At 43.2% G+C, this 14,387-nt stretch overlaps 1 protein-coding gene and 1 pseudogene across 2 annotated transcripts in view; both read right to left on the reverse strand.

Moving 5' to 3' along the window:
- Positions 1-8,910, reverse strand: part of TBC1D4 (TBC1 domain family member 4) — a 218,667-nt gene extending 209,757 nt beyond the window's left edge. For both annotated transcript variants that reach the window (XM_068526573.1, XM_068526572.1), the window contains exon 1: positions 7,557-8,910. In XM_068526573.1, coding sequence (XP_068382674.1) covers positions 7,557-8,054 — 498 coding nt within the window. In that variant the 5' untranslated portion in view covers positions 8,055-8,910. The remainder of the gene's footprint in view (positions 1-7,556) is intronic.
- A 1,253-nt stretch (positions 8,911-10,163) lies between these two features.
- LOC137751911 (MORF4 family-associated protein 1-like) lies at positions 10,164-10,522 on the reverse strand (annotated as a pseudogene).
- Between the last annotated feature and the right edge of the window lie 3,865 nt (positions 10,523-14,387).

Here is a 14,387-nt window from a genome sequence, read left to right on the forward strand (position 1 = left end):
AAACTGATCATAAACTACTCACAAGTTATATAATACTGATAGTACAAAGTTCCACAGTTGTAAATTTGAGAATTTTCGAAATTCCTATAAAAATTCACAACAGTGCCGAAGTGAAGACTATCCAACTAGTTAAGGGCATCCGCAAAATAAAAGAACTGAAGCAGCAAATTTAGGCTTCTATATTTAACCAGAAAGATCCCATTACTTGGAGATCCTCTTTCGAACCCAACCTCTTACAAGAAATGAAACTTGAAAGGGATCGGTAACTTGAAAAACAATAACTCCATATCTTTTTCATAGGGCTGCAAAAACCTGTGTTAAGATTATCTGAAATTAAACCAACCAAAATTTTAATCTCATATTTTTTCCCTTTCTGTCATAGGATCATAGATGACTGGAATCATATTAAATAACACCTGAAAGTTTAAGCCAGGAGTTTTCCAAACTTATAGCTGTTCAGAATCCTTTTAAAGGTAAATTAAGGTGTTAACATAATTATTTTACTGTTACTTTATTTAAATATGTTCACAAAAATCTAGATATAAACTTTAGATGCTTATAGCTCTAGCTTTTAAAAAGCTTTTTTTTTTTTTTTTTTGGAGCAAATTATAACCACTTTATTCAGAAAGTCGAGTCTGAGAAGATGATGGACTAGTGTCCTAGAGAACCATCTTACCGGGGTCTGGGTGCTAGTTCATTCCACAGAACAAAGAAAGGGGGAGGTGAGGAGGTAAAATCTAAAAAGCTTTAAAACCAAAACCAATTTACAAAATACCCACAAACACAAGCATAAAACTAGTAACAATTATACTAACAAGCTAAATTCAATGGGATCAAAGGAAAGATGTTATTTTTCAAAGCACATGCCTACAGCACTGAATGCTACAGCACAGGTTCAGCATGCTAATGTTACTGTGGACCCCAAGATTGCTTTTTTATGAACCATTTTTCTCTACTTGAACTCTTACAAAACCATACATCAGCCCATTAGGTCACTGGGCTTTATCTGACCTTAAAATTTACATATTCTTTTCCCTTTAACCCAAGGTAATTAAAATAGCACAACTTGGTGCCAATATTTCTTGCTTTATTGTATGTTTTATAATGATGGTAAGATGCATTATTTTTATAGTATAATTTTACACTTTATATTATATAATTATATACTTTTATATTATAATACAGTTTATAATTTATACTTTGTACTTTGTTATACTTTACAATATTTGTATCCTTTACGAGTCAATAAAATATATTCAAATGCATGGTCATACCTGTTCTTAAATACATACCCTAAAAATTTTTTATTCTAAAGTAGTTATAAAGGCTGCAAACAGACTCTCATAGTTTACCTCCCTGCCACTCCTAAGGACACTACATAAAAGATACACCAGAATTCAGCTACACCAGCCTAACAAATCATACCGACGTTTTACTTTCCATTAAAACAAAAATACACACTGGCAAAACTATATCCAAGCATGCATTCAGCATTTCATTATTATTTTACAAATTTAATGAGCATATTTAACTGTGGAGATTTTTAATATAAAAGTGGGGGAAAGTGGACAAATACTGCATGATCTCACTTATATACAGAATCTAAAAAGTCAAACTCATAAATGCAGAGAGTACACTAGTGGTTGCCAGGGGATGGGGGATGGGAGACATGGGGAGATGTTGGTCAAAGGGTACCAACTTTCAGTTATGCAGGATGAGAAAGTTTTGAAGATCTAATGTACAGAGAGCATGGTGACCATAGTTAATAATACTATATTGTATACCTGAAATTTGCTAAAAGAGTAGATCTTAAGTTTTCTCACCACACACACACAGGCAAAATGATAACCATGTGAGTTGATGGATATGTTAATTAGCTTGATTGTGGTAACCCTTTCATTTGATACGTATATCAAAACACCACATTGTAGCTTTAAATATATACAATTTTTGCTTGTTAATTATACCTCAATAAAACTGGAAAACAAAATAAAACAACTATCTTAAAAAAAGAAGGGGAAAAAGTGATAGCATAAAACTTCATAAGACTAACAACTAAAGGCTAATTTTTCAACAATTGCATTCCAGAGCAGCAGATAAGAGAACTATCTACCCAGACTGGAATCAGCTTCTATCATTACAAGGCTTGTATCCTTGGGGAAATATTTAATCTTTCTTTACCTCAGTTTTCTCATCTGTAAATGGGTCAGAATGACCTGGTCAGCTTGTTAGAACAGACTGGTGGACCCCAGCCTCAGTTTTTGATGATGTCAAGTTCCCTGATGATGTTCAGTAGTTGTGGCTCACGGGCCCAGTTGCTCCGCGGAATGTGGGATCTTCCTAGACCAGGGCTCGAACCCGTGTCCCCTGCATTGGCAGGCAGATTCTTAACCACTATGCCACGAGGGAAGCCCAACATTAGAATATATTCCCTAAAAGTTGTTATTCCATCTGCAGAACTTAAAACTTTGGCTTGAAAGGTAAAGTTTTCATTCAACATATGGCTAGTCTTATCACGCCTGGCAGAATAATGTCTATCTAGAGAAAAAGATATGCAAAGCTATTAAGCTAGAAAATGATGAGTTTCTTAAAAATCTTCTGTAGTCACGTATTACTCCTCCTCACACTCACCCTGAGCTTTCAAGTCTGAGAACGACTACAAAAATAACCAGGGGAACAGAAGTGGTCATATACCCAACCAGATGAACAAAATCACTGAGGGCAGTGGTTCTCAAACTGTGGTCCCCAGGCCAGTAGTCTGGACATCATCAGGGAACTTGACATCATCAAAAACTGAGGGTGGGGTCCACCAGTCTGCTCTAACAAGCCGACCAGGTGATTCTGACACACACTCAAGTCTGAGAACCTCTGGCTTACGATAAACGAGCCCTGATACTGAACAACCACATCTTCATTATAACATTCCCTTCACAGGTGGGAGGCTCTGGGCATACATTTTTACCTTTCCCCCAGATATTGTAGTCAAGATTCTACCACAGAGCCAGGGCAAATTAATCCACCTCAAATCAGAAGGGGAGAGAGGGGCTTCCCTGGTGGCACAGTGGTTAAGAACCCGCTTGCCAACAGAGGGGACACAGGTTCGAGCCCCGGTCTGTGAAGATCCCACAAGCCGCGGAGCAACTAAGCCCATGCGCCACAACTACTGAGCCTGCGCTCTAGAGCCCGCGAGCCACAACTACTGAAGCCCGCGTGCCTAGAGCCCATGCTCCGCAACAAGAGAAGCCACCACAATGAGAAGCCTGCGCACCGTAACGAAGAGTAGCCCCTGCTCACCGCAACTATAGAAAGCCCACGTGCAGCAACAAAGACCCAACGCAACCAAATAAAAAAAAAAAAATGACTACAGCAAACATGAGGAGAGATCTACGCAGAATAGCACAAAGTACTCAGAAAGCAAACAGAGAAGTGTGAACATTTCCAGATTTCTATTTCTCTGGTTTCCTTGCTAGCATACTCCCAGAGCCACTGACCCTTAACTCTGAGGAAGAACTGAAAATGACCTTTTTGAAGTATATCACTGAAAATTAAGTTGAAAATTGGCTACCTGAGTAAAGCTCAGAAAATACTAAATATTTTAAGAGAAACAAAACAAAAAAAAAACACAGACTTAGAGAACTTAGTTCTGAAAAAAACTGGTGTCAAGTTCATTTTTTAATTTTAAGAACACAATTTGTAAAATCTCTTTGAAAGTACATTCTTTCGAGCTTCAAGAAATATATACATAAACAAAATCAATGAAAATTATAGCAATCATGTTTTTGTCTTTTATAGGACTACTCATTCTATAATTATGAAGTATATGCTGTTGTCTAATGGAAATGATAAGTAACACCTTCATTCTCTAACAATAGTTATAAACACTAACAATTCTTGTTTTTTAATATGATAAGAATATATATAACATAAAACAAGTTCTGCTTTTTAATGGGGAAATGGAGATAATGCCATATATATATATATATATATGTATATATATATATATATATATATACACATAGCCTCTTTCTGAACGTAGGTAAAGGTAAGTAATTTGAGGAATATTAGTGACCTTCCCAAGATGTTAGGTAGAGAATCAGATATTCTTGGTTCTCCAACCAGTTTGAAGTCTACAACTCAATTTATGCCAGTGTGATTTGTTTTTTAAGTTATGTACAGTTAAGCACTTTTACTAGTTCAAATATCCAACTTTGGCTGAAATGTGCTAAGTCTGACATTCCTCCTATGCAAGACTACACATCTTGAATAAATGGGAACCAATCTGTATTGGCATATATTTGATCTGAAACTGGTTCGTTTGCTCCCAACACATACCCCTCCTTGCACCTGGCAGAAATAGCTCTGCATCAGACCATTCTGGCTGAGCACTGCTTCAGGCTGACTCAGGTTGAGCATCCTTAGGTTGACTCTGACCCGGAAGGTGTGGAGCCACAGGGCACATCACTATGGCAACTCCCCAGAACAGACCCAAGCTACTCGCGTAGTGCTCCCATCTCTGAGGTCACATGTAGATCCACCCCCCCACCCCCCAAAAAAAAAGATGTGTGAGTAGATATGCTGCAAGACATTATCGTTTTATATACAGAAACCACAATCCTCCATCTCGGTGGCTTGGCAGAAACACAAACTTTGCCAATTATCTATGGTCACCCATGTCCCTGTTTGCCCTAAACAGTCCAGCTTTATACTTGCTATGCTTGTGTCATTTTAATGATGCCCCCTTTCTTAATAAAAATTGTCCTGGATTAAACAATAAATTATATGGTCATCCTACAGACAGGCCTATTTCAGAAAAGGGACAGGCATGACAGACAAAGCAGAGGCAAGTTTACTTGGGGATGTTTTCAGGCCTTTCTGCTCCAGGCTACCTTCCATGTTTTGTTCAGTGACTGTAGAAAATACTTAGGAGACTTAACAATAATCTTAAAGTCCAACTAAAAAATTCTCTACTTCAAATGTAGAACTCAGCAGCAAAGCAAACAGCAGGTCTTCTTCCTTCTCATTTCAAAGGTGCTCAGAACAATCAAAGGTGCTCAGAGGTTCTACTCTATATTAGGCATACTGCTGGATGGTAATAATGTGATGAATTCATCCCTCTAACAAGTTCAACTGCAGAATCATCACTTCTGGGAGTTTTACTTATAAATTTTCCCCCCCAAATTACCCTAACTCTCCCCACTATTTCAACAGGAAATGTGACAAACAGCACTCAGTATCTAATGACTGCACTTGTCCACTCAACAAATATTTATGCCCAAGATCAAACGTGGCAGCCCTTAGATCTCTGAAGCCAACCTTCAGATGTGTTTTGTTTAGCGCAGATAGGATTCTTATATGTTTAAAATATTTGCTGATACTTTAAAATGTGGACTCATACATAAAAATCCAGATTTCCATCTTCTCTTGAGAAATCCGAAGCTCCGGCAACACTGGGCTTATATTCTGATAATGTAATTTCCAGTTGGAGCTGAGCAGCAGCTTGAGAAAGGACCTCTCTATCTAGTCCTCTATGGCCCTCACTCAACCTTCTTCGTCGCAGTTTGAGTTTGTAACCCCTGATTTATAGCTGGAGATAATCCTTAGGTAGACAACATCTGGCCTTTCAAATTAATGATCCTCTGCCAGGGGCTCTCTAGGTTTGGAGCAAATAGGAATCTATATCTTTAGATCAAAGACTCAACTGGGAAATGGCAATAAACAGGAAAAGTTTGTTTTTTCTTTTATCAAAAAGCCATATGGCTTCCACTGCTCCTACAGGACCAAAGGGGGGAAATAAGCCTAAGCATGTTATTATTTGTAAAGAGCACATCCAGCCTCTAATATCTAAATACAAAATGAAGGTAAATAAAATGGGATATTTTAATTGACCTTCCAATGAGTCCAGGGAGGACTCAACAGCCACTGTTGAGAATTTAAGGTGCCATAACCCATAAACAAACTTTGACCATCAATGAAATTAGCAATGATGTGTCATGCGTCAGATCTGAAGAAAATAACCACCAAGAATCAAAAAACATTCCTTAAAGTCCTGGAAAAATGCAACCACTTCCACCTTACTGACAGAACCCAAAAATCTTAATACAATAAAGATGTTGATAACGTTCAGAATAAAGAACATGCTGCACTCCAATTTCAACCCAGGTGAAAGCTAAAACTAAATTTTTAACAAATCAGCATAAAATGAAATTCATTTTAATCATGGTGAGAATCCTGAGATCATCTGTGATAAGGTATTTTACCATAACATAACAGCGGTAACATAAACTAAAATATTGGGAGTTCTGAGCCCTTAGGATATTAAACTAGTTTACAAAGTAACCGATGGAATCCAAGACAATGAGCTTTATTTTCTTCAGCTCAGCTACAGGTCCTTTTGTGAAAAACTATTGGACAGTCTTTCAATTACAGATACTGGAATATATGAATTTTCAAAACTTAAAGCCTTATTTATAGGAAGTTTTTCTCATCTGACTATTAACTTCCCAGCTGCTAAAGAAACCCGCCACACAGTACAACTGAGACTTCATTTATTTATATTTAGACAACACTATTTTCCCAAAGAATCTAAAGTACTTTGCCCAAACATTCAGTAACTATTATAAATAACAGCATCTGGGGGGCTTTTGATATGGTAAACTCCTTACACATTTTTTAAAAAGGGGGAGGTGCTGTTTTTCAAGACACAATCACTGTAGTAAAGATTGTTTAGATACCTCTCTCCAGACGAAAAAGGACTGTGTCCGTTTTTTTTAAGGAAGTAAAAACGCACTGTTTGGTAACAGGCACCTCGATTTGGTAAACTCTGGAGAAATATTAGAAAAGAGATGTTCACCTCGTCTACAACACTGATTTTTAAATCACCCAGGTAGGTACTGATTCTGTCTCCAATTAGTGTGGAAAAAACTGCAAAAAAAAGAAAAAAAGTCTTCTTTCCACTCAAAATCTAAAGGCAGATTCGTATTTTGCTGACAATCGGACAACGTCTAGTAACTTCTAAGCCGGGCTCCGAAACAGCTTTCCAGACCCAAGACCTGCAGGTGATGCTGTGACTAGGATGCGACTGTCCAAAGGGGCCAAGGTGCAGGATTCGACCAAGACCGAGAGTGTGTGCGGGGGCCTCTAGGAACCCAACCCTCTCCCGCTTTCCCTCTTAAACACACACGTGCACGCACGCACACACTCGGCCAAGGCCAGGCATGCCATCTCCAGTCACACCCCAAGACATCGAGATCCTCCCGGGACGCGCGCTGCTCCCGCATTCTCCTAGGGCGCACCAGCTCCTCCACCGTCCCGAGACCACTCTCCGCCTCCCTCCCTCTTCCTTGGCCCTGCGGGGAAGGAACCGCCGCCAGAAGCAAGCTCCGGACTCGGGGTCCGAGAAGCGGGACCAGCCTGCGCTCAAGAGCGCCACGTGGAAGGCGCGCGCCAGCAGCTGGACCGGAGTCGGTCTTTAACGTGGGGTCCCAGCGCGCCTGCAGCCCTGCCACTCCTCCCGGGTGTGATGGGCCCTCCCCCGTGCCTCCGAGCCGCGGTCTTGCCTGATTGGGGTCTGTGGCGCGGAAAACGTGGCAGGCCATCTGCGACTCCGGGTCGTCTGGCTGCGCCTTGATCAGGTAAGCAAAGTAGGTGAGGTCGTGGCTGTTGTGGATGAAGCGCGAGATGTGCTGCGCCTTGTGCTCGAAGATGAACACTGCCGGGTTGGGCTGCGCGGCCGTAGGGCCAAAGCCCCCAGCGGCACCGGCGCCCGGCGCGGGCACGCAGCGCAGGAAGGGCGCGCTGAGCACCAGCAGCACCTCGCGGGGCGCCGGCGCCCCGCAGCCGCCCGCCTCGGGCTTCTGGCTGCGCCGGCGGATCTCGGCCATGAGCCAGGGCAGCATGGGCAGCGTGGTCCTGCGGTCCAGGCACGACCCTCCCACGTACCACAGCCGGAACCTCTTGTCGCCCGGCTTCCCCTGGCCAGGCTGCGCAGGGGCGCCCGGCTCGGGCTCCAGGGGGTGCGGGAACGGCTCATCCTGAATGCAGCTGGGGGGCTCCATAACTCGCGCCTCCCGAGGGCACGGAGGCGGCCGGATCGGCGCGTCGCGCCCCCAGTTCTCGCGTTGAAGGCGCCGCCGAAACTGTGCCAACAGCTGCGCTGGGCCCCTGCGCCCGCCTCGGCGCGACCCCGAACTCCGCGCTTTAGTGGCCCTGCCCCATGCGGCACTTCGGGCGCGGCTCCCAGGCTCTGGCGGCGGGCACCCGGGGAGCGCCCGGCAGCAGGACTGGCAGGAGAGGGCGGGTTAAATCGCTATCCTCCTTGCTCCGGCTCGAGCCTGGGGCCGGACTTCCCCCTTCCTCGTCCGCGGCTCCGCTGGGTCAGAGGACAACGCCGAGGGCCCCGCGCCTCCGCCGGTCGCCGCCAGTTCCAGCGCTGCAGAGCCGTTGCGGCCGCCGCGCCGCCGCGCTCGCCCCGGGCGGGCACTGGGAGGCAGGGCGGGGAATGGGCTGTGGGCCGGAGGGGGTGACTTGGGGCGGAGCTGAATCCTACCAGGGTGACCAGCTGTCACCTGGAAGGTCGGGGCTCCCGGGCTTCGGTGCGGTCGGTTCTCGGGGAGGGCCTTCGAGAACTATTTCGATGGAAAATAACAAAAACAAAACGTGGCCTCGCGGGGGCCGCTCCTCCTCCGGTCGCCGCAGCCCAGCTCGCTGCTCCTCCTCCAACTGTTCCCGTCCCTCCCTCGCTTCTTCCTTCCTTCCAGGCTGCTTCTTTAATCGGGCTGCCACCCCGCCTCCCGTCCGGCGGGCGGAGAGTGTCGCCTATAAAAGCTTATCTGTGAAGTCACCTCTTCGCCTCTTTCTCCGGCCGCGATCCCAGACCGCCCCTGCCACCCGCCCCTCGGGCAGCAATACTGCGCCCGGCGCCGGCACTGCCCGGACCAAACTCATCATCTCCCGGGTCACCGAGATCTCCGTCTTCTTCTGGGCGTCTCTGCTGCCCCCTGGAGAGGGGACCACTGTCAATGTGGCGCTGGGATTTTTTTTTTTTTTTAAATTAATCATATTTGCTTGGTTTCAATTCCTTCTAAAGCCTGCATCATAATTTCTGAATCTTATTTCCTAATAATCTCCAAAAAAATACTCGTGTTTTAAATCACGAAATTACGATGAAATTTTTTTTCCATTTCAAAAGAAATTTATTTGTGATTTTTTTATTTACACACGTAGGGGCTTTGGTCATCTGAACAAAAAGAAAAAAAAAATTTTCAGGCTTTTTAGGTCTCTGTTTTTCAAGGCAAATGAACACTTGTTACATGTTTGATCTTGACCTCAAATCCTAGTCAGATCTACTGCCCTGGTGACCTAGAAGGGACTTGATGGGCCCTGATATTATCGCCTTTTCCTTTCTCCAGGCTCTCAAGACTCTTGGTAGATTGTCTCTTTGATGCCATACTCTTAAACCTCTGTAATGTGTGAGGATATTACAACAGTAAAGTGTGCTCCATCATTCCCTATTCAAACTTCTTTGTCGTTTAGGGTCAGATAGGTTGTCTAAATAAACGCACCTGACAGGTTATACAATAAACACGAGACAATATGCCACAAAACATAGCTTTCCTCCTTTGTCTCACAGAGGTATTCTAGTTCCAAAATATGTGCCCACCGTCTTCCATCTCCAACTCTCTTTTGGTTTTTCCCAGTCTTATCCAAAGCAGTCTCATTCCTACATTGCTTCACCAGCTACATCCAAGTAGTGCCTTCCACTGCACCTCTAAAGTTGGAAGATTCTGACCCCAAGTCTTCACATGGGTGTTCCAAAGTTCCAGAAAACAATCAGGTCACATGATAACACCAAAATACAAGGCCATGCCCAACATTTCAAAAACACTGCAAAGTAACAAAAATAAACTGAAACGAGTTTTGATTAAGCCTTGTTTCACTTATGAGAGTATTTCTCAAACAAAAGTTATTTTTTAGGAACCAAATACATTTGACAATCTACCCCCATATCAAGGTCACCAACCACTGACCCTAAGGGACACTGTTACATGGGAATAAAAAACAGAGAAAAACTGAAGAGAGAAAATGACCTGTTTCAGTTTCTTCCAGGTATCAGCCCATCCTTACCAGCGGACCAGAGTCCATCAGCTGTGAAAGCCAACCCTCCTTCAAGACGATTTGCTTTTCTCTATCTGCCAAACCAGCTCCACCATCAAATCTGCCATCTTCCCAATCTCCTTGGCTTTCTCCTCCACCTTCTGGCACAACTCTGGCACTCTCTCATCAGCTTCCCCCCTGGGATGCTGAAGGTGATTCAAGGCTTTCTCCTCCGAGGTCGCCACCTGCATTTCTATTTGCATGAGCGTTATTATCCATCTTCCACAACTTGCTCCTGGTCCTCAGGAGCCGCCATATCCTCCCGCATCCCACGGATAACTGGAAGCAGGAACTGCTCCAAATCTTCCTAGGGCCCCAAAACTTCCACTTCCGCCGGTGCTTCTACCTTGTCCCGGTCCCAGGGGCGCATTTTTCCTGCCTCATCTTCAGAACCACACGACCCTCACGCCCTGCCCTGGGACAGCTGATCAGCAGTTACTGCTCGGGTCAAAAGCGACCCACACTCCTTGTCAATAGTATTCCCGAACTACCTTTTTAAAAATATCCCTTTACGCCTTTTGCTTCACAACTGCTCTGGGAGGAAACAGCCTCACACGCAAACTGCAGAGCGGCGAACAGAATCACGATAAAGTATTTTTAACTCCAATTTCTCTTTAAAATATAACATGGTATGACAAACATGAATCTTCATAGCTTTTAGTGCAGCCAATACATTTTATTCATTGTATTCACCCAGTTCGGAGCTAGTGTAGAGATCTTGCACCCTTTTATATGTAGTAATATATATTTCCAGGGAACTCAAAAAACATTCTAGGGATAATTTAATCATTCTAATTTTAAAGCAGAAAGAGAAGTATTCTTTTTTTCTTTTTAGCAAATTGGACTTTCATTCTTTTTACTCTTACTAAATTATAATTAAGAGTTAGGTAACAGGTAAACAAAAATAAGTGGGAAAGACACTTATAGTTCCCAATTTTCTACAAAGGGCTCATAGGAAAAATGAAAACTCTGGTTCCTCTCCCATTCTCTCTCTCTCTCTCTCATTTTTTTTTCCTTTAATGGTATTCTCACTTTCTATAAAGCCTTGGGACTATTTTTTATCCTATATGTAATATCACTACAATCAATTCCCATTATTCCTATGCAGAATTTCTGGGTGCACCCTGATGGCTCCCTTATAGATAGAATTTAAGCTCCAAGATAAAGACATTATTAATTGGTTAGATTCACTCATTCGGTTTACTCACATCACCACATTTTTGTGCAAAGTAGAACCATGTCTTCAAAAAGCAGTGAAGGGTTTCCCTGGTGGCACAGTGGTAGAACCTGCCTGCCAATGCGGGGGAGACAGAGTGGTCTGGGAAGATCCCACTTGCCGTGGAGCAACTAAGCCCGTGCTCCACAACTACTGAGCCTGCACTCTAGAGCCCGTGAGCCACAACTACTGAGCCCGTGTGCCACAACTACTGAAGCCCCCATGCCTAGAGCTTGTGCTCCGCAACAAGAGAAGACACCGCAATGTGAAGCCCACGCACCACAACGAAGAGTAGCCCCCAATGGCTGCAACTAGAGAAAACCCTCGTGCAGAAACGAAGACCCAACGCAGCCAAAAATAATTTTTTTTTTTTTTAAAGCGGTGAAAAGTTGTCCGAATGTGACTGAAACCTTGTAGAACCTTGCCAGAAACTCTTCTATACAGATCCTATTTCCCTAGGCCACATATCTGAGATCTATAAAAAAGAAAGAAAAGAACAGAGATCTGGGGAAAGCATGGAAGTGTTGTGGGTTCTACCAAATCAACTAGCTTGGGAGCTAGGATTGAATCTGGAGCCCCAGCAGGCCATTTCTTACTGGTGAAAGAAAGTGATGCAATAAACATCTACTTACTGACAGAAACACAGAAGAATTGTCTTTTATTACATGACAGCCTAAGTGTGATTGCTTCCTGCTCTGGAACGTCCTTAGCCCTCTCTTTGTAACCTTTTTGTGATGTTTTGCTTACTGTGCATTAATGAGCATTACTATTGTTTACCAGTACCTGATCCTCTCTGCATCCTGACACATGGGAAGGCAGGCACGATCCTAAGACTTGTTTTGGAAGTGAAATGTGACCAGAGGTGACTTGGGTCATGTCTTTGAGTAGAAGCATTTAATTGCCAGTAATCAACGCCCCAGCCCTCTCGTGCTGTCCATCCCCACGCTTCCCCTTCAGTGGTCATTATGGAAACATCAGTATGGAGGTTCCTCGTGATCGAAGCAGTCCAGAATGCTGAGCCAGCTCCTAGAGGACAGCTGTCCTGGAGAACCACCCAGGCACACAGCACACTTCTTGTAGTGGGAAATAAACTTTTTTGTTTGTTAAGCCACTGGGATTGTGGACTTGTCTGCTACCTTGTTGTAAACCTATCCTATCCTGTCCGATAAGGTTATTATACTATAGTATATATTGTATCTTATATAACTTGCTTTATTATCATTTAGACATTTGACTTATTGCATGAATGAACTATATGGTAAGCTATTAGTTTCTTATCATCATTGTATCACCTGCAGAAGCTTAGAGAATTGCATGCACATAAAAAAGTGTTCAATTACAGTTTGATCACTTGAATTTAGAAAGAGACAAGAGGATGATACAATTTTAAATGTTTGGCAGCTATTACACTGAATATGCAGGTCTATGATGTTTACTAAATGGTGGGGCAATAAATCATCCTCTGACCCCCAACCCTTCCACTCTCAACCCCACTGTTGCCCAAAAAAGGGCCAAAGAATATGCTCATGGAAAGCATTTCTAACAATCTGCAAGAAATATCTCCTGAATAGTCTTGTAGGCACCTCTACTATGATATCCAAAAGTAAACACTTACATTTTTTTAAAAAGTGCTCCTCTAATATCCCAATATTATAATGCTGTTAGAATTAATTAGAAGTTGTAACATTCAGTCAAATCCTAGTTTAAAATCTATATACTACATGAGAAGTATAAGGGCTTGAGCTAGTGTATAAGAATGGAAAGGTTCATCTCAATCTCTTAGCTTGTCTCCTTGCTTCCAAGCACAAATGTACTCTCTCTTTTTTTCTCTATCTCTCTCTTCCATTCTGTACCCTCCCCCAATATCTACTTTTCTTCCCGCTTAAAAATCTTTAAATGAAGATACATTTCCTAAAGCTCAAAGCACAAATCTTTCTAGTCTTATATTTGCTGCTCCTCACTCCCCCACTCCCTCACCCAGACAACCTTTCCATTCCCAGATGCATTACATGCTCAGGTCTTCATGGGGCTTCCTAAGCTTCTTCCTCTCCCTGATTGCTCTGGCTTCCTAATGCCCACAACTTGAATTTCCCCCATCTTTCACTACGGAAACATTGATCTATTGTTCAAGACCCAAGTCAAGAATCATGTCTTCTGTGAAGTTGTTTCTTACTTCCCCAGTCAGTGTTAGTGGCCCTCTCTTCTTGGGTCCTTTTTTTAAATACATTTCACTGTTATAGCTCTCATTACATTTATAATTACTGGGTGGTTTGTCTGTGTCCTCCACCACAAAGAGAGCATCTTGAGAGAAGGGATTATTTGTTTTGTGCTCTGTTTTCCTCCAGTAGAAAACACAATAGCTGACCCTTAATGGGGTCTTAATAAATACTGAGTAAATGAATGAATTGAATTGAATAAATGGCAAATGAGAATTTAAGAAACTAAAGATGAAGAGGGAATTTTACTATCACAGAGGTGATACACCAAATGATTTAATTATATAATTTCAGGTAAATGTACTAAATATATCCACTAGCTAATGATAAAATACTAGAAAATAATAGAATGCCTCTCCAAAATCGTGGTGGAGTTCTGACTGGAGATAGTAAACAGAGCACAAATGTTTGTGACTGAATAACAATTTGAGATACTATCAGGGTTTTCCCCTTATTGTTCCTTGTTCCCTGTGACCTTCCCCCAGCCCAGGCAGCCAGAGCATTGCATCTTCACTGATCCAGGGAAATGACGACACCCCAGAACACAGATAACAAAAGAGTCCATTCTTGGGCTTCCCTGGTGGTGCAGTGGTTGAGAATCCGCCTGCCAGTGCAGGGGACACGGGTTCGAGCCCTGGTCTGGGAAGATCCCACATGCCGCGGAGCAACTGGGCTTGTGAGCCACAACTACTGAGCCTGCGCGTCTGGAGCCTGTGCTCCACAACAAGAGAGGCCACGATAGTGAAAGGCCCGCGCATTGCGATGAAGAGTGGCCCCCGCTTGCCGCAACTAGAGAAAGCCCT

The sequence above is a fragment of the Eschrichtius robustus genome, chromosome 18, assembly GCF_028021215.1.
Source record: "Eschrichtius robustus isolate mEscRob2 chromosome 18, mEscRob2.pri, whole genome shotgun sequence".
Classification (NCBI taxonomy): domain Eukaryota; kingdom Metazoa; phylum Chordata; class Mammalia; order Artiodactyla; family Eschrichtiidae; genus Eschrichtius; species Eschrichtius robustus.